This window comes from Eriocheir sinensis, chromosome 29 (assembly GCF_024679095.1).
Source record: "Eriocheir sinensis breed Jianghai 21 chromosome 29, ASM2467909v1, whole genome shotgun sequence".
NCBI classification, from domain to species: domain Eukaryota; kingdom Metazoa; phylum Arthropoda; class Malacostraca; order Decapoda; family Varunidae; genus Eriocheir; species Eriocheir sinensis.
In genome coordinates, this window is record NC_066537.1 from 5,954,000 (window position 1) to 5,979,767 (window position 25,768).

Here is a 25,768-nt window from a genome sequence, read left to right on the forward strand (position 1 = left end):
GCATGAAATTTCAGTTGGAATTGTAGGGAGATCAAATTCCAATGCCCAGCCGCATCATAGCTACCTATGATATCAAGAGGATTTTTTTTTATAAATAAAACGAAACAATACGTCCGCTTATTTATTTTATACAAATCGTGTATTTAATACAAACTATACATCTATGAGTATTCAGTCACGTCAGGGAGACAGCCACACCCACATACACTGCTATGGTCGGCTCACACGCCCCGCCAAGTCACGCCCGCCAGCCGTACAGCTGTGCCTGAGTAATGGAGGCGTGGTGGTGGAGGCGGTGGAGCGCGCCGCCCACAGCGTCAGCAGTCACACAGCATCACACGTCGCAGCGTGACAGGAATGGTGCTGAGGCGAGCAGGAAGAGACGGAAGGAAGAAAGAGGTGGAGTTTAGTCCACCTCCTCCATGCGTGAGGCGTCTTCGTCGTCTCCTTCCAATGGCGGCAGGTCGTCCAGCGGGTTGGTGGTGTCGTCGGGGATGGCGGTCAGCTCCTCGTCGTCGATGCCGAGGCCGAGACTGATCATGCGGTAGATCCTGGAAGCGTGCACGCCCGGGTCCTCCAAGTTGAACCCTGAGGCCAGCAGCGCCGTCTCGAAGAGCAGCATGACCAGGTCCTTGACAGACTTGTCGTTCTTGTCAGCATCGGCCTTCTGGCGGAGGGTGTCGATGATGCTGTGGTCTGGGTTGATCTCGAGGTGCTTCTTGGCAGCCATGTAGCCCATGGTGGAGGTGTCCCTCAGGGCCTGGGCCTTCATGATGCGCTCCATGTTGGCTGTCCACCCGTACTGGGAGGTCACGATGCAGCAGGGAGAGGTCACCAGCCTGTTGCTCACCACAACCTTCTCCACGCGCTTGTCAAGGATGTCCTTGACAACCTTGCACATGTTTTCGAACTTGGACTTCTGCTCCTCGAATTTCTTCTTTTGCTCTTCATCCTCTGGCAGCTCCAGACCCTCCTTGGTGACAGACACCAGCTGCTTGCCGTCATACTCCTTCAGCTGCTGAATACAATACTCGTCGATGGGGTCAATCATGTACACCACCTCGAATCCTCCCTTCTTCACGCGCTCCACAAAAGCGGAGTTCGATACAGCATCGCGGCTCTCGCCGGTGATGTAGTAGATCTGCTTCTGGCTCTCCTTCATGCGAGACACGTAGTCCTTGAGGGAGGACATCTCGTCCCCGGAGGCGGAGGTGTAGAAGCGCAAAAGTTCAGCCAGTTTCTTACGGTTGGTGGAGTCTTCGTGGATGCCCAGCTTGATGTTCTTGGAGAAGTTCTCGTAGAATTTCTTAAAGGAATCTTTCTCTTCGACCAGCTCATCAAACAGCTCCATGGCCTTCTTGACCAGGTTTTTGCGGATGACTTTGAGAATCTTGTTCTGCTGGAGCATTTCGCGAGAGATGTTGAGAGGAAGGTCCTCAGAGTCCACCACACCCGTGATAAAGTTGAGGTACTCTGGGATCAGCTCCTCGCAGTTGTCCATGATGAAGACACGGCGCACGTACAGCTTGATCTTGTTCTTCTGCTTGCGGTTCTCAAAGAGGTCGAAGGGTGCGCGGCGGGGCACAAACAGAAGGGCACGGAACTCCAGCTGTCCCTCAACACTGAAATGCTTGATGGCCAAGTGGTCCTCCCAGTCGTTGGTCAAAGAACGATAGAATTCGCCGTATTCTTCTTGTGAGATGTCGTCCGGATTGCGGGTCCACAGAGGCTTGGTCTTGTTCAGCTCCTCGTCGTCGATGTACTTCTCCTTTACTGTCTTGAACTTCTTCGCCTTCTCGGTGCTCTTGTCAGCGTCCTCGTCGGCGCCTACATCCTCTACCTTCGGCGCGTCAGTATTTTCTTCTTTCTTCTCCTCGCCTTCCTTCCCCTCCTCTTCCTCATCGTCATCAGGGACTTGCTGTAGGGGGAAGAAGAGACACGTCACCAATAAATTCCATTTCACTTTGGAACCAATCGTTCTAGCCGAAACTTTGCCTAAGGATATTCTAAACAAGATTATTCGTGGCGACAGAATAGAAATGCGACATGAAACTCACTTATTGTGGTAAAGAAAGCAGAGATCCATAAACTGTCTAAGATCGGATCTATCGGGAGGATCAAAATTACATGAATAACTGATTAACCGATTTAGAAACAATTTGACTGATGCATATTTGTTTTGTTTTGATGTAAAGTGTATATAGGTAAAAAATCGCCTTCCTAAGCCCTCACCTTGTCCCTCTCCTTCTCCACCAGCAGCTTGATGGGGTAGCCGATGAACTGGGAGTGTTTCTTGACCACCTCCTTGATGCGGCGCTCCTCAAGGTACTCCGACTGGTCCTCCTTCAGGTACAGGGTGATCTTGGTGCCTCGGTGCAGTGGGTTCTCTGTCGAGCAACGCCAAGACGAGAAGGTCAGTGATATGACAAATGATGTGTTCCAGTGTGTGTTCACTATAGATTGTCTCTGGTTTATAATGAACGTTGTGAGTGTTATTTTGGTGATCCTTGCCCGCCTTGGTGATGACAATAGACAGACAGGAGCGTAGAGGAAGGGAGAGGGAAGGAATTCATGAAGGAGGCTGGGAAGGAAGAGTGAGGGTGGCAGGAGGGAACACGTAATGGCGTGAGGGTGTGGTGGTGGCATGGGGGGGGCAGCCTACCTTTGTCGGGCCTGATGGTGAAGGAGCCGCCTGCCGCAGACTCCCATGTGTACTGCTCGTCGTCGTTGTGCTTTGAGGTCACCACCACCCTGTCGGCCACCAGGTAGGCAGAGTAGAAGCCCACACCGAACTGACCAATCATGGAAATGTCAGCGCCGGCCTGCAGCGCCTCCATGAAGGCCTTGGTGCCTGACTTGGCGATGGTGCCCAGGTTGTTTACCAGGTCAGCCTTGGTCATGCCCACGCCGGTGTCCGTGATGGTGAGTGACCGCGAGGCCTTGTCCACCTCGAGGCGGATGAAGAGGTCCTTGCCAGACTCCAGCTTGGACGGGTCTGTGAGGGACTCGTAGCGGATCTTGTCCAGGGCATCGGAACTGTTGGAGATGAGTTCTCGCAGGAAGATTTCTTTGTTGCTGTAGAAAGTGTTGATGATGAGGGACATGAGCTGGGCGATCTCCGCCTGGAAGGCGAAGGTCTCCACGTCCTCCATGGTCGCTTCTTCAGGCATCTGTAGGGAAAAAAGAGAGGCAGGTCAGGTCCAGTGATGTTCATGTGTGGGCGTGGCGGTATGCCGGAGCAGGAAACTGGCAAAAAGAATGTTCGGATTGCAGTGATGGATAAGTTCTGCCCACACGGCAGCGACAAAAAGTTTGCGAGACGTACGGGCTGTGGCTACTCTTGTACTTGAAACTCATGATGTGTGTGATCTCTCTCTTGCTCCTGCAGTTGTTACCGTCGACTTCAGCTAACATGCTTATACACTCCTCTCCCCGTCATCAAAACGAGACCACAAATTCAACTATTCGTCACTCACCATCGCCACCATCAGTAATACACCATTCACTATCATCATTATCACCACCGCCATCACCATTTACCATCATTACTTTCTCATCACTATCACCAAGTCACGGCATCACGACCATCACTTTGTCGAACATTCTAGAACATGGGTGCCACGTGGACGAAGGGAAATGTAGGGCGGTGGGAGGGGGAGGGAGGGGGTGTTGGCAGGGGGGGGCACTGTGCCACGTAGGCTACCACCCCCTTACCCACACGGCGCGTCTAAAATTACCCAGGAAGCGTGGCACACACACACACACACACACACACACACACGAGGAAATGCCCTCACTAGGAATGATACATCGAAATGATGACAAGATAAGGAAATTTTCTTTAAATTTTTCCTTGCGTCTCTCTCTCTCTCTCTCTCTCTCTCTCTCTCTCTCTCTCTCTCTCTCTCTCTCTCTCTCTCTCTCTCGTTAACTCAAGAATCTACCGGTACAAAGTCATATTCGATAAAAGAAAGCGGTTAAATAGTTAAAATTAGTGTTAAAAAATGTAATCCATCTTTGATCTCTATTACAAACTCCCCAAAAAGCAGCGAGTTAAACCAGACGATCTTCTTCATACAAATCAAATACACAAAATCCAAAACACTCCCTTTGATCACTTACAGTACGTATAACCTCAAGAAACTCCTGTATAAACACAAGTATCCCGACTCATTCAGACTCAAACATACCTTTACGAATTAGATGCAAATTTGTGTATCACTGACAGATTCTTCCGGGCTTCTTAGCAGCTCGTATGCTCCTGTTGGCGCGTCTCAGCCGGCTATGGCGGGCACATGGACCCCCGGGACATATATATACCCTCGTGGCCTCCCCTCTTTTGCCGCCCCAAGCCGTGCCCAAGATGGCATTCCTCCCCTCTCCCCTTACGCTCCCCTCCGCCCCGCCTCCCCCACGTGATACTTTTTCATTGTCAGTTTTCGAGAAAGATGTCTTACTGGACTTTTCTATTTCATTTTTAGGTAGCTTGACCCTCTCCCCTCACGCTCCTCTCCGCCCCGTCTCCCTCTCCTGCTGCCCCCCGCCCTGTCAGCCCCCTTTCGTATTTTTTCATTGTCAGTATTCGAGAAAGATGTCTTGCTGGACTTTTCTATTTCATTTTTAGGTTGGTTGAATGTAAATGAACGTTAAAATGAGGGGCATACGGTACTTTTTCAGTCCGTATTCGAGAAAGATGTCTTGCTCGACTTTTCTATTTAATTTTTAGGTTGGTTGAATGTAAATGAAAGGCCATAGGCTATAGCTACGCGTGGCCTCGGTGCTCATCTCCTTTGCATTGACCCTTGAGCCTGTGGTGGGCTGAGAAACTTGTACCAGTCCTATCAAATCCCTTATACTAACTTACCATAGCATTTTACACATCATAAGTTATTTGGGCTGACGAAGAGGGGAGAGAATGGAAGGGAAGGAAAGGAAAGGTACGTATGGAAGGAGAAAGAGACAGAGAGAAGAAATTAAGGAGAAAGAAAGAGTTAATATATACAGGACATGCATGGAAAGGACCTACGTACATGGATTATTCAGCATTGTCCTAGCATTAGACAGTTAGAACTTTAGGCTATTGTGGTGCTAATTAATTTAAGACTCGGATCGATATGTTAATTCTAGTTCCTTTTTTTTTTCTTTTTTTTTTTAGATTAGATGAATCGTGGGAAATCTTTGCGTCAGGGAGAAAACTTAATTATGTATTGGTGAACTGTAAAATAGAAGCTGTATTAGACTTTGTTATATAAAGAAGAGAGAAGTGTGTCGTTGTTGTTGTTGTTGACGTATTGCAGAGAGAGAGAGAGAGAGAGAGAGAGAGAGAGAGAGAGAGAGAGAGAAATGCTGATGATCTAGAAGTTAATGAAGACAAGGAAGATAAGGAGGAGAAAGAGGAAAAGGAAAAGAAACAGAAGAAAGGGGAGGAGGAAAAGAGGTTACCCAGAGAGAGAGAGAGAGAGAGAGAAAGTACTTTTGCATAATGTATTTTTCTGGAATGTTCCAGACACGATATATTGGGGGCGTGGCCGCGAGAAAGACCGCGCGCTGGGAGGGATAGGTGGAGAGGGGAAGGGTGGGTGGAGAAAAATTGGCACGGAAGGAGGAAAGAGGGAGAAAGGGAGGGAGAGTTGCCGGAAGGTTCTAGAAGGCTCGAGAAACGTTTAGACCGGAAGCTGGGGGGTGCCGGGCGGGGGGGGGCAACGTTCCCTGCAATGCTCTCTCTCTCTCTCTCTCTCTCTCTTAGGGGGGACATGGGATGGAGCACGTTTAGGGAAAGACTAGTAAAGGCAACCTTGAGATATAAAGTGAGACTGGAACAAATGGAGGATGCAAGATTAGCAAGGAAAGTATACTTGTGGAGTATAAGAGATGGCAAATGGGCGAATAAATGTGGGCGAATGATAGACAGGAATGTTATGCTAAGTAGGTGGGTGTACCGACCCTTTGAAGATAGACAGAATGTGTTTGAATGGAGAATAACAAACAGAAATGGAGAGGGGTTTGAGTGGGATGTAAGAAAGTGGAAGAATGTGATAGATATGGCAGTTAAAGATGAGGGATTGAGCAAGTGGAAGAATGAGATGGAAAGAAAGGAAACTCTCGACTGGTATAGGGAGAAAGAGGCCCCAAAGTGTGAGGTGTGGTATGAGGGAAGCCTGGGAGGTGATCTTCTTTTCCGTGCTAGAGCGCAGTGTCTGGATGTGAATGCAAGGAACTATAGATGGTCTGAGTCCCGCAGCAAAGTGTGCCAGATGTGTGATAGGGGTGTGGACGAGACTGTGCAGCATGTAGTGCTGGAATGTAAGAAGTATGACAGGGAGAGAACGAAGATGATGCATGTGTTTTTGAACGAGATGGGACGTGGAGTAAACGGGAGGACTGGAAGGGAGTGGATGGTGCTGCTGCTGGGGCTCAGTGGAGAGACGAGTGGACGAGTGATTGAGGCAGTGAAAGAGTTCTTGGAAGGCATGTGGCGTGAAAGATATAGGGAATGATATCTTGCCCCGAGAACTTTGACTTCCCGCATGTTTTGTTTTCTTTTCACAGGAGCTGCCGCTACAAAGGCCTGGCTGGGGAGAAATCCCGAGCCACCTGTGACATCAAGATCACTCTCATGTAGGTACTGTATTATATAAATGGTTAGCACACGTAATTTATTTAATTATTTTTGTGAGAGAGAGAGAGAGAGAGAGAGAGAGAATGAATCATTAGTCCATTATATGGTATTTTTGTTTGCAGTATGGACGGTGACACTATCTCAATCTTGCTGTTGAGTAATTCCGTGACAAGTCGCTCTTACCACACTCAGTCCTGTCACCTATCTCTGCCCTGCGTTGCCTGGTGTGGCTTCCCATCAAGGCGTTAAGAGATGCTCCGTGCTGCATCTGTATCACCTACCTCTGAAGGATAACCAAGTCGGCACAACGCATCATGACGTAATTTGTCCAACCCTTGGGAATCACCTTCGTCCAAATAATGAATGGCATTGGTTGCAGTAGTTCCTGTTATGCGCAACTGAGTGGCACCACAATAGTAATAGACAATAGTAATGATCAGCCTGAAGACACTAAGCTAAGTAGGCAGAACTACGAACTCAACCTTGAGTTACGTCACAAGGACATGGATACCTGCAGATAGGCACTTCTTTTTTCTTATCATTTGCTCTGTAAAATTCTTTGACTAGAGCACATCTTGACCCACTCTCCCTGCACTGAAATCTCCATCCTAGGATATTGATTTATGTCCCACAGTAATGTTCTCTGAATAAAAAGAGAAAAGGCTTCTATGGACTGCAGGTACTGCCCTAAGCTCTTTAATAGCCAACAGAAAGTAAATAAAATAAACAATATTTTATTACAAAAATCTTTATTTCCATATAGGTAGGTAAACACATAAATGATACACTTATGTGAACAGTTTCCCTAACCAGTTTATACAACAATAATAAACTTGGAATGAGATGATTCAATGGAATGGAAATGAGATGTTCTGCAGGTATACAGAAAGGGAATGCGAAAGTAATAAATTATCCACGAAAAAAAAGAAGAAAAAAAATGAACGAGAACTAGGAATGCTTTGGTATGCAGTGACCGGCGCTGCGTAGCTTAGTCCACCTCCTCCATGCGGGAAGTGTCCTCCTCGTCTTCCAGAGGAGGCATCTCCTCCGCAGCCTCAGTGTTGTCCTCAGCAGGGGCGTCATCCTCGTCAATGCCCAGGCCAAGCTTGATCATTCTGTGGAGGAGGAGAGGCAGGGGGTTAGTGTGGAAAGATCAGGGCTAACCTAGGGGAGACTTCAAGGGCCTCAGGTGATCAAGTAATCAAGGAAGTCATTTAATAAGCGGAGATACAAGTATCATCAGTATGTGTCTAGGTGCTACCGTTAAATGTGTTGTATTAATGATGCTTACCTGTAAATGCGGCCAGCATGTACACCAGGGTCCTCAAGGGTGAAGCCAGATGAGAGGAGGGCACTCTCAAAGAGCAGCATGACCAAGTCCTTGACAGACTTGTCGTTCTTGTCAGCATCGGCCTTCTGGCGGAGGGTCTCGATGATGCTGTGGTCTGGGTTGATCTCGAGGTGCTTCTTGGCAGCCATGTAGCCCATGGTGGAGGTGTCCCTCAGGGCCTGGGCCTTCATGATGCGCTCCATGTTGGCTGTCCACCCGTACTGGGAGGTCACGATGCAGCAGGGAGATGTCACCAGCCTGTTGCTCACCACAACCTTCTCCACACGCTTGTCCAGGATGTCCTTGACAACCTTGCACAGGTTCTCAAACTTGGACTTCTGCTCCTCGAATTTCTTCTTCTCATCTTCATCCTCTGGTAGCTCCAGACCCTCCTTGGTAACAGACACCAGCTGCTTGCCGTCATACTCCTTCAGTTGCTGGACGCAGTACTCATCAATTGGCTCCGTCATGTACACCACCTCAAAGCCACGTTTCTTCACCCTCTCCACAAAGGCAGAGTTGTGCACCTGCTCACGGCTCTCACCAGTGATGTAGTAGATCTGCTTCTGGTTCTCCTTCATGCGAGACACATAGTCCTTGAGGGAGGACATCTCGTCCCCAGAGGCGGAGGTGTGGTAGCGTAGGAACTCTGCCAGCTTCTTACGGTTGGTGGAGTCCTCATGGATGCCCAGCTTGATGTTCTTGGAGAAGTTCTCATAGAACTTCTTGTAGTTATCCTTGTCCTCAATGAGTTCCTCAAACAGCTCAAGGGCCTTCTTGACCAGGTTCTTGCGGATCACCTTCAAGATCTTGTTCTGCTGCAGCATCTCACGGGAGATGTTCAGCGGCAGGTCCTCTGAGTCCACCACACCGTTCAGGAAGTTGAGGTACTCTGGGATCAGCTCCTCGCAGTTCTCCATGATGAAGACACGGCGCACGTACAGCTTGATCTTGTTCTTCTGCTTGCGGTTCTCAAAGAGGTCGAAGGGTGCGCGGCGGGGCAGGAAGAGGAGCGCCCTGAACTCTAGTTGACCTTCAACGCTGAAGTGCTTGACAGCCAGGTGATCCTCCCAGTCGTTGGTGAGGGATTTGTAGAACTCTCCGTACTCTTCCTGAGAAATGTTGTCCGGGTTGCGGGTCCAGAGGGGCTTGGTCTTATTCAGCTCCTCATCCTCAGAGTACTTTTCCTTCACGGTCTTCTTCTTCTTTCCACCTTCCTTCTTGTCAGCATCCTCATCCTCACCCACATCCTCAATCTTGGGCTTCTCATCCTCTTCCTCATCCTTCTTCTCTTCTTCCTTTTCCTCCTCCTCATCATCTGACACTTCCTTGTCCCTCTCCTTTTCCACGAGCAGCTTGATGGGATAGCCAATGAACTGCGAGTGCTTCTTGACCACCTCCTTGATACGACGCTCCTCCAAGTACTCCGTCTGGTCCTCCTTCAGGTGCAGTGTGATCTGTGTGCCACGGCCCAGGGGCTCGCCTGAAGGGAAGAAAGGATTCGTTAAATAAAAACAAATTGACAATTACCATGCCAAGGGTTACTATACCAAACAGGTTAAAAAAATTCTTCTGTGAATAGGTCAATAGTAGTGTTACCAGGGGGGGCCCCAATGCTTACCATGGTCAGTGCGCACGGTGAATGAACCTCCAGCTGAGGACTCCCACACATACTGCTCGTCGTCATTGTTCTTTGAGATAACGGTGACTTTGTCGGCCACCAGGTAAGCAGAGTAGAACCCCACACCAAACTGGCCAATCATGGAAATGTCAGCGCCAGCCTGCAGCGCCTCCATGAAGGCCTTGGTGCCTGACTTGGCAATGGTTCCCAGGTTGTTCACCAGGTCAGCCTTGGTCATGCCAATACCGCTGTAGGGAAGGGAGAGATGGTTAGTCTCTGGTGTAGGAAGGAGGGCCAGGAATGAGCTTACAAGGGGTTGGGGAGGGAGAGGATCTTTCAGAGAATGTTATCGACAGGATGAGTGTAGAGCTTGGAGACACCAGGCATGTGTCACTCTGCCACCCTTCCGGCGCAAATTATTTCATCATATGAGGGATGGGGGGCTATACATGCAAGGCAGTCTTAATAAAGTTTCCAGTGAGAAAACGAAGATAAAAGCTATCACACTTTAAAGATCAACTAATAAATCTTTGCTGGTCCTCACCTGTCGATGATGGTGAGTGTGCGGTCATTCTTGTTAGGCACCAGCTTGATGAAGAGATCCTTGCCAGACTCCAGCTTGGACGGGTCTGTGAGGGACTCGTAGCGGATCTTGTCCAGGGCATCGGAACTGTTGGAGATGAGTTCTCGCAGGAAGATTTCTTTGTTGCTGTAGAAGGTATTGATGATCAAGGACATGAGCTGGGCGATCTCCGCCTGGAAGGCGAAGGTCTCCACCTCCTCCATGGTTGCTTCTTCAGGCATCTGGGAGGAAAGGAGAGACAGGTTAGGTGATGTCATGAGCAAGGTAGTACATGTAAAATTAAGGACAAAACAAATAATAGCTGATAAATTATCACTATAGTCTACACCAATGTTTGAAAGTAATATTTCCCTGTACGTGATATGAACACTAGAATACTATTACATTAACAGCAAATTCAGTACAATACAATGATATTGATGTGGTAGAAAGTCTTGGGAGAGTGTAGATTCTCCAAGTTTCGTAAAAAGCTCATTATTTACCGGTGGACGTCATATTGGTGCCCCCCGCCTGTTCTCCATTCACACTTGTCAGAAGGATCGCTTCCCCCGTCACGGCGCGGCACCTAACAAATAAGCGACAGGCGCCCCGCACCGCCCCGGCCCCGCACCCACCCGGCCTCGCCACCACACCGCCATGCACTGATACTACACTGTAATGTCTGTATACTATCACCACCCCACGCAATAACGCACACTAACACTCGACTCAACACTCGTATGACACGCTCGCGGTCGCCTGAGTGACTTTAAAGCCTTTGGGCCTCACACCTGCCATAACCTGACCTCGGGAGAACACAGCTGACCGACAAACTAAATGAGCTAGCCTGGTACCCGATTTACACTGACAAAGTAATTGCCGTAAACTAAATGAACAACTTGCTCACACAACTGATAACAAATGCATTATCTACATTACCTAAAACTAACCAACGTTGCTATACGATTTGAGTACTAACCATTACTATACTATTTGAGTACTAACCAACGTTACTATACTATTAGTCATTTGAAAGGAATGCAGTAAACTAATTTAACTGTTCATAAGGTGACGAAATTGTGGAATGAACTTACGACTGGAATGTGATGAAAGTTCTCCCGAGATATCAGGAGAGACGACACTCGAACTACTTAGAGTGAGAGCGTGAACTGACCGTGGGCGCGCCAAGACACTCATATTTATAGGCGCCGCAGCCGTCCATCCCTCCGCCTAAACACACCCATCGCTAATTTCTCTCTCCCCCTTTTCTTCCACTTTTCCTGAATTAAACACTTCATAAAACACACTATTCTACCTGATCCCGGCCAGTGGTAATCCTTAAAATCCTCCAGTCGGTAGAATTTTGAGGATTTACGCGCGCACTAGTTACCGGAAGAACTAGGATATCTGAGTTCCACGGGCGAAGGTTCCAGAAGGTTCGGGAATATTTTGGCGGGAAACTATTGATTCCACGTGGTTCCACCCCTCCCTTGGTATTCATAGGGAGTCAAAAAAGGCTTATTTACTCCACAGCGGCTTCTCATTCCACATTTTCACTTACATACCCGCATTCTCTGGTCTTTCGGGCTCACTTTGACCTTCATCTCATCTCTATACGTGAATGATATGACTTGTGGTGGACAGTTTTACAGGAACATTTTCCAGACCCTTAATTTTCCTATTTCGTCGTTAAATCGCATTACCAACCTCTTATGAAGTCACTAGAAGACGCAAATAGACTCACACTAACTCCCAGCACCCAAATATACCACTAATAAGGCTAAATAAAGGCGTGAGATTCAATAAACATGAAAATTTTAGGGGCCGGCCACTCCTACTGTAATTTTATTTTAGGGATGCATGGCGAATTGGGGTTTAGCATAGTATTTTCTGTTTCCTCTTTTGTCCTGGTGGTTATGGAGGGCGTGACAACCACCTGCCGCCCCCGACCACCTGCCAGGGATAGGCTTGGCACCGGCTATAATAGATAACAAAGGTATTTCTTGTCCTGTCTATATTTATTTGTATGTCTATATGTGTGTTTGTGTTGTAGTGGTCTAGGCCTATGATGTATGAATATATATTTTGTTTGATTTTCATATCAGGCACACAGATACATTATAGCTGACTGACTCATAAACAGACATACGGCCGACTGACTGACTTGCTGATCATCATGACACAAACTGACTGACTGATTAACTGGCTTACTGACTGACTAATTGACTGACTGGCATATGCTGACTGACTGACTGACTGACTGACTGACTTGCTGACTGACGAACTGACTGACTGGCTTACTGACCGGCTTACTAATTAACTGACTGACTGACTGGCTGGCTAGCTGACTGACTGACTGACTGCCTGCTTGACTGACTGACAAAGACAAAACTTAACTGACTAACTGACTGACTGATTGACTGACTTACTGACTGACTGATTGACTGACCAACTGGCTGATTGACATAAATAAAAAATATATATATATAGGTAAATATAGATAGATAGATATAAAACACACGTGGCATTATAATGGTAATTATGTAACAGATTTCGGGGCAGCATCCAGAGAGAGAGAGAGAGAGAGAGAGAGAGAGAGAGAGAGAGAGAGACTTACCTATTTACATAGAATTCTTTCAGACAGACAGATAAACAAACAGGTAACGTATAATTTACATACATATATACATACATACACACACTCCCTTTTCATTCAATATTTTCTCCATTATATAGGTTATCTTATCATTATAACATCATTTTAATTAGTCATCATGAAAAATACGGACATCCCAAAGATAGGCTATCGTGACAAGACAATGCTGGTAATTTTGACGATAATGATGATAATAGTAATAATGAAGATAATATGAAGGTTAATTACGAAGAGAAAGGAAAGACAGAGAAAAGAAGAGAAAGAGGATATATAATTAAAGAACTTTCTGGAATACCCTGACTAACTATACAGGATGGAAAGTGATAGAGAGATAGGAAAAGAGAAGACAAAAGAAAAAAACAGGACAAGACATATAAACCAAGAAAAAGAGAAAGAAGAATTAAGAACTTACTAGAATATACTCTGACATACAGCGCTGGGAGGATGTGGCACCTGTGAGAGAAATAGGAAAAGAGAAGACAAAGGGACGTAACAGGAAAACATACGTTACACCATCTTGCATTAGAGTTTTGTTAATATGTTTTACTAATACAAATAATAATGGAGAAAGATACATAACATGCTTTTAGTAGTGGTAGTGGTCAGTATTCAACATCAGCGCCTCGTGGGGTCAAATAAGGCTACAGAGACTCATCATCACGCGACTTTCTATTAAATTCACGTGCAGGATGTCTAGACGCTTCTATTCTATTTCAGAGGGGCCGCTTTAACTTTCCCTTATATCTATCCACGTATCACAACGAACTATATGTGTTATCTATCCCCTAGTTTGTGGTTTGTGTATGATTAGACGTCTGCGTAGCAACGAAGGCTTCCTCACGTGATGCTTTCAAGTAATTTCACGTGTGGTCGAGATTATGCCAACTCCAGAGGCTTCCATGATTGCCTACTGACTGACGAGAGGGGCCGCTTTGACTTTTCTTACTTATCCGCTTATTACAACGATTTCTATGTATTATCTACCTCCATATTGTGGCTTATGTATGTATAGACTTAAGCGTATCAACGAAAGGGTCCTAGTATGCGTAAATTCACTGCTATCGAGGAAAGTTCATACGCTTGGTGAGGTTAAGTTACGCTGAGTGAGGGGCCCCACGGCTCTCCCGGCGCGGCTTCCATCTCTAGTCATTTGACCTTGAGGAAATTTCTGGATGCTTACTGTTTCTTTAGGTTCTAGTCATGGTTGTTTATTGTTTCCGTGTTACGTTTGGTCTTTATGATGCGTAGGTATGGTTAATAGGGTCGTTAGTGATGTTTTTAAGGGAATTCATGACACCGGCGAGTTGCACGACGACAGGTTATGCTCGTTGAGTGGCCACAGCGGTATGTCTTATTCCTCTTCTTCTTTAATCCTCCCTGTGTGACTGTGTGCATGATGCGCGCGCGCGCGTGTGTGTGTGTGTGTGTGTGTGTGTGTGACATCTTTGTATTATGTCTTATTGTGCTCATTTTTTTTTTTTATCTTTTCACGTATTTTCTTTCTTGTTTGTTTTATCTTTCGTCTTTCTCCTTTTCTTATATTCTTCAAGTTTGTGTGGGGAGGGGAGGAGGAGACATGCAGTTGGGAATGGGGAATGTGGGTATAAGGATTTGGGAATGGTGGGGAGTGGTAAATGGGGATATAGGGAGAGGAATGGGGAGCTGGGGAGTGATTGAAGAGGGAGGACAGAGGGTGAGGGGAGAGAGGCCGGGGGAAGAGGATATGCGGGCTTGGACTTTGGCTCGGGGATGAGAGAGAGAGAGAGAGAGAGAGAGAGAGAGAATGTGAGGGATGAGGGGAGGGAGGAAAGGGATCGAAAGGAGTCCACGTTACGTCTTCTGCTTGGCAGTGTAGAAGCATCTCGAACACACGTACACACTAATATATTATGCCTGTGTCCATGACCTTAATATTACCACTTATTGATGCCGATTGGAGAGAGAATAATGTAATCGACTTCTTACATAATAATATAGTTTGTAGTTTCTGCATATGGGTGATGCAGCCCCTTAATGTGACTGGCCGCTACCATATAGTACATTTTTTTAGCTCATGGTGTTATCTATATGTCAACATTTGTACAAAGCCATTATTATTTTATGTGACTAAAATGTTAATCTAATTACACAAAATAATTACCTAAGTACGAAAATTTTTACGGTAAAGAGTATGTAATGAGGTATATATATTTCAGTCATTATTTTCAGATATGTAATTGTAGACTTAAAAGGCTTTACAGATTATTGTAGCAGTAAAACATTATTCAACGCCATCATAAGAGTAGATAAAATTACATAAATGCCCCAATTCAGTATATAGGCCTACATAATGAGGTGTATTTCAACTATATGTAGACTATGATGCAAAACGGATTCTTAAGGTACCAAAACATCAATCAAAGCCTCTTAAATACAGTAGAAATCAAATAAACCTAAAAAAAACATTACAAAACCTAAGACGAGCCTTGAACATCCACACTTCGGGACGTCTCTTAGTGTGTGCTGCCGAGGAGTGTGAGTGCCCGGCCTGAGGTGTTATTTTGACCTTTATTACCCCGCCGGGAGAGTGTTGGGGCAAGGTGAGTGTGATTTAACTAACAAGGTGTCCATAGGTGTGTGTATGAGTGTCCAGGTAGACGGGCAGGTGAGGTGGGAGCGAGGGAAGGGCAAGGGTAAGGTGTGCGGTTTCATGGGTCAGTGAGGGCTGTCTTCTGTGCCCCGTGGCTGTCATATAACAAACAGTTGGATAATATTCGGTAATTTAACCCTCGAGTCTCACTTACAGGAATCCTCTTGGTAAATATGCGATATGTTGACTAATGTTTACTTCTTTACTAAGTGTGGTTGGTATTTATCTAGTTGTACACCCATTGCAAAGAAATGATTGAGGTTTTTTTTTTTCAGCAGAGGAGACAGTTCAAAGGCAAAAAAAAGAGGAAACAGTAATGAAAAAAAAAGCCTGTTATTCACTGCTCATTTAAAAGCTCAGAGGAGTGGCTGAAAGATAAGTCAATTTCAGGAGGTGTCCTGATACCCTCCTCATGAAAGAGTTCAAGGCGTAGGCAGGAGGAAATTTATATATTGATCCATGACAGTCATATTTTAGGGGCTTAGCTGTAAGTTATTCAAGATTAAAGAAGAATGTGAGAAAACTCAGCTTTCCAGACATAAGTGAATGGAATGTATTTTTGTTGTTTTATGTGCTGCTTATGGCACTGGTAGGTTCTCTGGTGGGGCCTGGTGGACGGCCCCAGCCTGTTAGTGGTGAAGGCAAATTTTATTCTAATTTGCTGCCTTGGTGTATGTATGATTTTTTCTTGACCAACGCTGCTGCAGGTGCTCCACTTGACGAAAGTCATTGAAGTTAGGGCTGATTGAAGATCTGGGCAGCATGTGGGTATTCTGCCACTCGGCAATGGATGAAAATTGTCACTTAAATCCATAGCTGGGCGTTATCGCGATAAGTTATCGCGATACTTTATCGCTGATAACAAAATCAGATTATCGACCATCCGCTACTTATTTAAATATATATCGGTATCTTCGTTACTTTTGTAACCCAACTAGCGATAATCACTACTTTTTTTCCGCCTCTCAGGAAAAAAAATGTTGTCTCCTTACTGCGCATGCGTGGCCCGGTGTCATATGAAAAAACTTCGGGGTATGAAATATCTTCGGTGATGAAATTTCATACTTAGGTCATGAAAATTAAAACACTAGGTTATTTTTTTATGCTACTCAAAAATCAATATATCATAGAGAAAAATCATTTAACTTTGCCCAAAAAATGATTATTCACTGCCTCAAATTTGATATTCCATATTCGTTTGTGAGCATGTCATGGTATTGAAGGCACCCGGTGTTGTGTTATTTGGTGTCCCATCGTCAAAAGCTGGCGCTTTTGTGTACAAACACTGGTCTCTCGTGAACTGCGCATGCTCAGACCAATAAGTGTAGACCAGTACAGTCTCACAATGCTTTTTTAACACATTAAGAGTTGCTGGAAAGCTGAATCAAACATACAGTACCACCATCCTCGCTGTTTCTAGAACGACGTACACTCTGTACATATAAATACAACTCGTACAGAGTGTCGTCCTAGAAACAGCGAGGATGGTGGTAGTTGTACTATATGTCTGATTCAGCCTTCCAGCAACTCTTAATTACGGTTTAAAAGCTTTGTGAGACTGTACAGGTCTACGCTTGCTGGTCTGAGCATGCACCGTTCATGAGAGACCAGTGTTTGTAAACAATTTTTGACGGTGGGGACACCAAATAACACAACACCGGTTCAGGCATTTCTAGTATTAACGTCCATATGTACGTGTCAACGTGTGGTTTTAAGGTTTTGTAAGTTTCCTAAAATACAGATAATGAAAATTTGAATTCATCAATGTTGTTCTATCTGAAATATCAATATAGTATCGTTTTCGCCTATCGGACTTATCGCTAGCTAGTATCGGAATTGTGGATTTATATCGGCTATTGGTTATCGCCTATATTTGTGTCTCTAGTTAACGAATATCGGTTATCGCCGTTAAGGTTTTTCATTATCAGTTATCGGTTATCGGGAATAAGGTTTTCTGTTATCGTGCCCAGCTATGCTTAAATCTAGGTCCACAGTGTCACTATGTCTGCTCACTGACTACTTGGCCACCGCCTAGTGCAAAAAAATAAAGTTTACCCTAAAAATATGTTTCATAAGACGTAGTACTACTAGCTTGATTGAGTCATGTAAAAATCCAACTGGGTAAGAAAACCCTTCAACTCTTTATTTTCCCTTGTGCAAGATGGCTGAAGAAGGGAAGCAGATGCCGCGGCTCAACCTGCAGCGCGACTCCCCGCAGCTCAGCAAGGCCCAGCTGGACTACATGAAGATGGTCGAGTTACAAGTGAGCCTGATGACTCTGTGGCACACCAATAATACAGACTTTATTTTATTCCTTACTTAAAAACAAGTAATTAGCCTTTCTGAAATGGCTTTTGTTGATTTTTAGCATTATCAAGGTCATAACAGTCTTTGCACATCTTCAGAATAAAAGGAATATGTCTTTATGTATAGGGATTATTATTATTATTATTTTTCCACATGTAGGTTTGCTCTTTATAGTCTTATTATCTGGACTACACACTTTTCTAAATAGGACATTTGGATTAAGTGTACAAGTGACTTTTTAATAGTTACTGCCTAGAAACATATCATTGATCAACAGTTTCATGATCATAATTGGGTTCCATTAGTAGACTGCCACAGAATAGTACAACATACTTTGCCAAGATGTAGAATCAAAAGAAAAAAAATCTTGGAGTGATCACTGATGTTTGTATGTATTATTGTATTGCAGAACGCTGAGCGGGTGCGAAAGTTAGCGCTGCAGAGGAAGAACAACATCGTGGTGGGCTCCCTGCTGGGCCTCGGCGTGCTGGGCATCTACACTTACTCCATCTACTCTGTCAAGCAGGAGAAGTTTCTTGATGAGTTGGAGTAGTGGCAGCAGTAGCAGGAGTTGGCACTCCACGCCCGTTGCTGTCCCCTTCCTCTTCCCTTCCTTCTGGTGTTCATCTACATTCACTCTCTTGCTCATAGTCCTTACTCTCTTCCTTCTTCCTCCCAGTATTCATCGTCACCCTCATGGAGATTTTTTTGCTTATTCCTTTCACACAGTTTTTTCTTATCTCTCTCATTTGGTCATCATCTTCATTGGTTATTTTTGCTCCTTTTTCTCTTCATCATCATACTTCAGTCTCTTTCTCTCTTCCAACGGCCTCCTCCTTGTCTCCCCAGCCAAGGTATGACAAGCCACTCGTCTCACTAAGGGAGTAGAGGTGTTTTTGTAGCCATCGACACTCTATGTTTGACTAGTTTGCGATAATTTACAAAAAAAGTAGGTATCATTTATTTCTCTTCATTCATGTTTGATGACTGGGCTGTATGGGCATTGAGTTTTCAATCACATAGTATATAGTCCCTTCATTGTATTTTGGCTGGGAGTGTGAAAAAGGACCTGGAAATGGTATAATGTAAAAACTCATAGTGTCAAGGTCCCAGATTACTCACTTGTTTATTGGCTGTGACCTCACGGTACTGCCACAGAGCCTTTGTGAATTAAAATGAATGTCTGTGCTCCTTTCTCACTGTCAGAGTGAAAGAGCTCACACAAGGCACTCACAAACTGTACATATTCATGATTTACTGAGGACACTTGGGCAGCAGTGCAGATGGCATAATGGTTGTGGACACTCAGGTTGTTACTGCTCCCTCTCAGCGAGACACAAATTTATGAAGTATATAATGAATAATATTAAAGCTTTTCTGGTGTCTGACAGGCTGTAGAGTGGTTGGGGAAAGGACACGGCTGTCTGAGACTTGCAATGAAGACACTAATAAGTTCGTACATAGCTACTCTTTGTTTCATCACAACTCAAAGAATTTTACGTCTTAAAGCTTTCTCTCTTTATTAACGTTTAAAAAGCCCTAAAAGACAACTGATAAGGGTCAAGGATAGGAATGTCTTCAAAGCAGCAATCTCGGGTGTTGTAGCCTATTAAAACTATATGGCAGTGTTAAGTAGCCTGTAGTAGAGGGAGGATTGACAGCTCTGAGTGTCCCTTGCAGTGATGTCCTAATTGTATATACATTTGTGATAATGTTGTTATATTGAAGATAGGCAGATGTTTATTTACCTGCCCTGTGAGTTGGGCCACAGTTACACTTTTAAAATAAGTCTTGTATGAATTATTATTTATTGTCCAATCTGTGAGTTTCATCTGTCACTCCCAGATGTGTAGTGTATAGAAACATGCAAATAATTATTGTTTTGGTATAATGAACTTTGACTTCCTCTTGGTGTAATGTACTGGGTGAGGGTGTTGTAGTTATGTATGAGTGTAGATAGTAGGGGGTAGAGACCCTCCCCTTATGGTATGTGGGGGTGAGTACAGGGCTGACCCTTGGTGTAGTGAGGAGTGTAGGTGGAAATTTGTAACTTATTCTCAAAATGTACACCACTGAGTGCCGGGGATCAAACCTGGGCCTTTTGAGCACAAGTCGGGGCAGCAAACCAACTAAGCCACCCATGAGCTAAAAGGTCACTATGCCTAAAGGGCCTCCTCTGCAGCACTTTTTTTTTTTTTACAACAAAGGAGGCAGCTCAAGGGAAAAACTTTACTTGAAAACCCAGTCCATGCTGTTGACTGGAAGGAAAGGTACAAAGCTTTCAATCAACCCACAGCGGTACATGATTGGGGTGTCGGATAAGGTGCTGCAGAAGTGTCCTCTGGCAGTAACTTTTTAGCTCACTGGTGGTTTGGTTACCATTCTGCCCTGGCTAATACTCAGAAGGCAGGGGTTCAGTCCCTGACATACTGATGTACATATAGATTTTTCACCGCGTTACTGTAGTTTCTCTAATAATTCTCACTTATTCCATTTGTATTACTCATCTTGGGTCTGAAGTTAGTGTCGTGGCATACTACCGACTATCTAGAGTCTGCATTTATTTTTGTGGAGCATCAAAAGAGCCATGGTACACATGTAATTTTATTATATAAACCCCTGTGTATAACACAGGCCTTGTACTATCTGACTGATGGGCAGACAGTCACCTGGAATCAACAGTAATACAGGGAAACTGGATACATGGAATATACTTGTTAATTGGATGGGTGGCGCCGCCTTGCTGCAGCCACGGCCTCTCAATAACTGTAGACAGGAAACCTTGGTCCAGGTGTCACCCAACCCCTCCCCTCCCCCCATCCCCCCACCCCTGGAGTGGGCATTCCTTGGTTCCACACTGTTGCCTCACCACAATGCTTTCGTCAGCCATCTCCGGGACACAGCCGTCCAGCCTGTGCACAGTTATGGCGAGGATCTGTGCACAGGCCAGACTCCTTGCACCCCAAGCCTCCACCATTCATCCGAGTCTGCCCAGAGAACACCAGTTACATGATTATATGCATTTGTATCTGGAATAACCTGATGTGAGGAGTAGTAGTAATGATAGCAGTGGTAGTAATAGTAGTCATGAGGTGTAGCAGCTCTGGTGATAACATGCATGAAACATCACTGAAGAACAACAAAATAACTTTGTACAAAGTAGACTATATATCTGGTGTTCTCAGCAGCTGTACATCCATTCTATAATTATTTACTATTCTTCCTTCTCCCTCTAGCAATACTTTCTTTCTCTCCCTCTCTAGAAAACTCCCTTGTGGTATCAAAAGTTATACAAAACATATCTAACAGTTGGGAATTTCTCATACGCAGGTTAATCAACATCAGGGAAAGTTTTCTCTAATGCAACTTGCAAAGACTTTCTTGAGGGAGCAGGAGCTTGTGTGAGCAGCAACACCCCTAGCAGAGCCAGTGCCTAGTAGCCATCAGAGACTTTCCAAGATGCTGAATACCCTATGACTGTCTGTGGCAATAACTTGACACTGTACTTTCTCTCTAGCTCTATCCCCCCTCAGTCCCTCAAAAGATCCCTTCCCTTGGCCCAGTGAGTCCCTCAACTGGAAAAGTCATCTACTGTCTCTAGCGCTCCATCGTTGACTCTCTTTGATATGCTGATCTCCGTGCGGGTCTCAAATCGGATCCTGGGCGTTGTGGGTGAAGGGCGGGGGCGGTGGCGGCGGGGAGAAGTTGTGAGGCGCAGGGGACGTGGGGTGGTGGTGGAGGTGGTGGTGGTTCTGGTGGGTGGGGCAGGGGTAGTGGTGGTGGTTGTTGTAGTGGTGGTGGTTGTGGTTGGCGGTGGGGCTGGGGGCTGCTCCAGGGTGGTTGGGGCGGGGCTGGTGGCTCGGTCCTTCTCCACAGGGATCAGTTCTGGTCTTGTGGCGTCGCTTCCGCCGCCCTGATGAAAAATATGAACTTTGTAGTGGCGTTCAGCCCTTCAGTGTCATAAGGTGAGTTTACAGTGAATTATTCTCTGGAGTAATGACAATGTATATAAATAACCACATACTGTCAAAAAATATATTCTTCATCTTGATAAGTTAATTTTTCATGCATCAGTTTAATAATTTAGTGTAGTTTTTCCCAGAAGTGAATACCAGTAAACCAGTGAATACCAGTAACCAAAGCTGGTTAGATGTCAAAACTAAGTTGGTTGGGAGCATAGTACAGTAATTATCTTAATATTAATTACACTTCAGCAAGATCCAAGGCAAAGAAATGTTAAATGACACTAAACGAAGAAAATAATAAAGTGTAGAAAATTAATATATGCAAGACAAAGCTGTTGCAATACTTCACTCAAACTCACTAATGTACAAAAGGGAAACTGGAGCAAATCAAACAGGAAAACTAAAACATGGATGACAAACACCCTCCTAACTACTCACTTCCTCCCCTGACAGCACTACAAGGAAGGACAAAACTCCCCTCCACTTCACCCTCCCCACAGCTGCCAACACACCCGGCCCTTGACTCACCAAGTGTGGGAACTCGTTGACGGAGCGCACGATGTCCCCGTCGGTGACCCCAAGCAGGCCGTCCAGCAGGTACACATTGCCCAGGTTGTAGAGGAAGGTGTGAGGGGTGAGCACTCGCACGCCATCCACCTCCACCTCACCCTCTGTGGGAAGGAACAGGTGTAAGGGAAGGAGGGAGATAAATCAGTGTTAGGGGCATTCAATGGGTGACTGAAGATCAAACTGTATGGTAGATCTGTAAGGCACTGATAGGTAGAGTATAAGGTCTGGATTTTAACCTGTTGCAATGCAGTTATTATATACTCTGCCAGTGCCTTACAGATCTATAGGTTGAGGGTGTTTCTGTGAAGGGCTCCGCTGTTACTAGTCTGAGATGCAAGTGACAAATATAGAGGGGAAAAAACATATATTCATCAAGCTTGAGAAGGAATAGTCAAGTAGTATCCAGCCTGATGTGGAAACCCTTATTGGCCACAGAGTTAGAGAAGTGGGATCCAATCTCATTAGTCATGGTTCACTGTTAGATTCTCAGCCATAGAAAAGTTTATTCCCTCCTGCTCTCCTCTCCTCATGACTAATTATTTTTTCATGGATTTCAGAATGACCAAAAGCTCCCATCACAGAAAGTACCTGGAGTAACAGTAACAGTCAAGGTCGTGTTGGCGAGGGTCGTGAGGGTGGTCGCAGCTTTGAGGTCATCTGGGTAGAGACGTCCAGAGACCAGGTGGCCGAGGACGAGGTAGTCCCTTAGTGCCTCCTCCACCATGAAAGGGTCTGGGCCGTTGGCGTCGAGGAAGGCAGCCATGGCCTCATCAATGGGGATGAATGCTGTGTACTTGAGGGGCTCCAGGTCCTCTGTGGGGGAGTAAGGGTGTGAGTGAAGAAGAGTAGAAGAAGGGAAGGAGGTAGAAATAAGGAATGCATGAGAGAGAAGACAGGATGATCAGATATTGAAAGAGGGAAGGAGGTAGGGGAAAGAATGTATGTGACAGAAGATGGGATGTTAGTGTAAGGGTAGAAATAAGGAAGGTATGTAACAATGTGGTGATAGTAAGAGGGTAGGGTTGGTAAGAAAGGGAAGGAGATAGAGAAAATAATACAAGTGGCAGAAAATGGGTTTGGTAAAAGGGTAAGAAAGGGAAAGAGGTAGATAAAGATAAGAGAGAGAGAAACTGGGAAGATGGAAATGGAGGCTGTACTGAGTGAGGGAGAGAGAGAGAAAAGGAAGGACATTGAGTGAAAGAGAGGGGAAGAAGGAAGAGAAAGGGAGTGAGTGTGAATGGAAAGGAAGGGAGGCTAGGATGAGAGGGAGAGAAAAGGTTAGGAAGAGGGGGAGAAGGTGAGAAAATGGTCAATAGTTATGTGTAGTTGTAGATAGGTATGGCAGAAGAAGGGAAGGTGAGAGGCAGACAGAGAAGAGGAATAGATGTGTGAAACTGGACGAGAAGGGGGAGTGGAACAAAAATGACATGGGAAACAAAGAAAGGAGATAAAGAGGGGGAATGAGTGTGTGAGTGGAAGGCAGGAAAGGAGGAATAGAGAGAGGGGAATGGGTATGAGAGAGTGGAAGAGGAGGGAGGCCGAGTTGAGGGGGAGAGGGGGAGGGAAAGGACGGGATGCAGAGGGTGAGAGAGGAGGCGGAGAGGGAAGCAGTGAGAGTGAGAGACTGGTTCCCTCATTCTCATATCCTACCCATGATTTAAACACACTCCCCTTGATCATCTATAAAAAAAGCACCACACAGTATCATACCTCATTCTGCATCACTGACTATCACATCATTACTGGCCAATAAAACATGACTCAAAACTCGATCTAGCAAGTGAACTCGGGCTTACAAAGAAACTAATTATGCAGGACCTGACGGCAGAACAAAAGGTGAACCGTCAAGAGTGAGTGCTTTATGTGTGGTTGCGAGGAGGTTGCTGCGATTAATGCCCCATGTACTATTATGATCACTTTCTTTCTTCAGCACAGTCACACTTTCACTTGTTGCAGGCCAGGTGCTGCCATTCACATCAGTACACTGCCCTAGATATGACACAGTGACACAGACATTCACACCATGACACCAAACACACAGACAGACAGTATCCTCCCCTCTCCCCCTTCACACATACTCATCCACCTCTATATCTAAACAAACAGGAAAACAATACAAAGGTCCTTATCAAGCAAAAACTAGTTCATGTCTTATTTCACATCTAGATTATCCTTCTCCTGTCCCTGCTCTGTCTTATCCCTATCCTATCCTATCCTTTCCTTACTCAGCTAATTTTTCTCATCCCTGTCCCTACTAAATCCCTCTCCACCATATCCTACCCCTGCAATATATTGCTGTCCCAACCATATCCCTACCCGACCTTACCCAGCCTATTTGTCTTGCCCCTACCACCTACCATCGTGTCCAGGCACCAGGTAGGCCAGGTTGGTGAGGTTGAGGTATTCAGCAAAGTAGGACGTCTTGGGTTGCTCCTCCAGCCAGCCAAGGAGGTGGGAGAGGAACTGTGAGGAGGGCCATGGATTGCCAAGCAGAGGTGCCGTCTCCAAGTCCCCGTACTGACTCTGCAGCTCGAACACCTGAGGAATTGGTGCCTTGTTAGTAGATGCACACACATACTCAGACATACATACTCATACTCAGACTTACATACTCATTACTCTCTTTCATACTCAGACTTACTCAAGCTCAAACACATTCTCACAGACACTCACATACATACAGATGGACGGACAGTCAGGTACATGCATACATTTCAGGTGTCAAAGGTTGCCTCTCATGACCTTAATGCGTGGTATTTGTCTGCCAGTGACCTGACCTACATATACATCAAACCTACAAACTGGTTACTCTTACCCCCACTGATCCTGCTCACACAATCATGTCCACTTCCTTCACTACTACTACTACTACTACTACTACTACTACTACTACTACTACTACTACTACCACTACTACTACTACTACTACTACTGTTATTGGTGATGATGTGTAAGAAGTCAAATTGAATCAAGAATTATAAGAAAAATCAAATGAATACTCCAATAATAAAAAGAGAAGTCACTAATGTGATGCTTCCTTTGACCTACAAGTATACAAAATATCACTGCTAAGCTTCTTTTTATTTATTTATTATTTTTTTATATTCATTCTCATTCCCCCTCTCATTCTTATTCCCTCTCTCATTCTCTCTCTCTCTCTCTCTCTCTCTCTCAATCTCTCTCTCTCTCTCTCTCATTCCTCTCTCTCTCTCTCTCTCTCTCTCTCTCTCTCTCTCTCTCTCTCTCTCTCTCTCTCTCTCTCTCTCTCTCTCTCTCTCTCTCTCTCTCTCTCATTCCTCTCTCTCTCTCTCTCTCTCTCTCATTCCTCTCTCTCTCTCTCTCTCTCTCTCTCTCTCTCTCTCTCTCTCTCTCTCTCTCATTCCTCCTTTCTCTCTCTCTCTCTCTCTCTCTCTCTCTCTCTCTCTCTCTCTCTCTCTCTCTCTCTCTCTCTCTCTCTCTCTCATTCCTCCTCTCTCTCTCTCTCTCTCTCTCTCTCTCTCTCTCTCTCT

The 25,768-nt window shown here is 45.3% G+C and overlaps 3 protein-coding genes across 5 annotated transcripts in view; 1 reads left to right on the forward strand and 2 right to left on the reverse strand.

The window, feature by feature from the left end:
* Positions 1 to 107: 107 nt before the first annotated feature.
* On the reverse strand, positions 108 to 11,382 carry LOC127004886 (heat shock protein HSP 90-alpha-like). 2 transcript variants are annotated; one of them, XM_050873093.1, is made up of 5 exons: positions 11,227 to 11,382; positions 10,115 to 10,374; positions 9,571 to 9,818; positions 8,225 to 9,432; positions 108 to 856 (listed from the first exon to the last, which is right to left on the reverse strand). In XM_050873093.1, the coding sequence occupies exons 2-5, from the start codon at positions 10,372 to 10,374 to the stop codon at positions 407 to 409; spliced, it is 2,166 nt and encodes a 721-aa protein (XP_050729050.1). In that variant the 5' UTR covers positions 11,227 to 11,382; the 3' UTR covers positions 108 to 406. The 2 variants fall into 2 exon arrangements, with proteins under 2 accessions (XP_050729050.1, XP_050729051.1); XM_050873094.1 differs by lacking the exon at positions 108 to 856 and adding an exon at positions 7,352 to 7,734 and having other exon boundaries at positions 7,911 to 9,432.
* Positions 2,281 to 19,615, forward strand: LOC127004888 (cytochrome c oxidase assembly factor 3, mitochondrial-like). Of its 2 annotated transcripts, none has more exons than XM_050873095.1 (3): positions 2,281 to 2,413; positions 17,579 to 17,680; positions 18,134 to 19,615. In XM_050873095.1, exons 1-3 carry the CDS (start codon positions 2,309 to 2,311, stop codon positions 18,275 to 18,277), a joined length of 351 nt encoding a protein of 116 aa, XP_050729052.1. In that variant the 5' UTR covers positions 2,281 to 2,308; the 3' UTR covers positions 18,278 to 19,615. The 2 variants fall into 2 exon arrangements, with proteins under 2 accessions (XP_050729052.1, XP_050729053.1); XM_050873096.1 differs by lacking the exon at positions 2,281 to 2,413 and adding an exon at positions 15,210 to 15,367.
* Positions 19,616 to 20,315: 700 nt separating this feature from the next.
* Positions 20,316 to 25,768, reverse strand: part of LOC127004885 (uncharacterized) — a 43,058-nt gene continuing 37,605 nt past the window's right edge. The window contains exons 8-11 of the mRNA XM_050873092.1: positions 24,617 to 24,797; positions 22,848 to 23,072; positions 22,218 to 22,360; positions 20,316 to 21,637 (exon numbers count right to left, since the gene is read on the reverse strand). Coding sequence (XP_050729049.1) covers positions 21,296 to 21,637; positions 22,218 to 22,360; positions 22,848 to 23,072; positions 24,617 to 24,797 — 891 coding nt within the window. The 3' untranslated portion in view covers positions 20,316 to 21,295. The remainder of the gene's footprint in view (positions 21,638 to 22,217; positions 22,361 to 22,847; positions 23,073 to 24,616; positions 24,798 to 25,768) is intronic.

Coding starts and splice junctions, on each gene's coding strand:
- LOC127004888 (XM_050873095.1), top strand. CDS start 2,309: ATGCGGCGCTCCTCAAGGTACTCCGACTGGTCCTCCTTCAGGTACAGG. Junction 2,414..17,578: donor AGCAACGCCAAGACGAGAAG/GTCAGTGATATG, acceptor CCCTTGTGCAAG/ATGGCTGAAGAAGGGAAGCA. Junction 17,681..18,133: donor TGAAGATGGTCGAGTTACAA/GTGAGCCTGATG, acceptor ATTGTATTGCAG/AACGCTGAGCGGGTGCGAAA.
- LOC127004886 (XM_050873093.1), bottom strand. CDS start 10,374: ATGCCTGAAGAAGCAACCATGGAGGAGGTGGAGACCTTCGCCTTCCAG. Junction 9,819..10,114: donor ACACTCACCATCATCGACAG/GTGAGGACCAGC, acceptor CCTTCCCTACAG/CGGTATTGGCATGACCAAGG. Junction 857..8,224: donor TGGACAAGCGTGTGGAGAAG/GTTGTGGTGAGC, acceptor CGCGTGGAGAAG/GTTGTGGTGAGCAACAGGCT.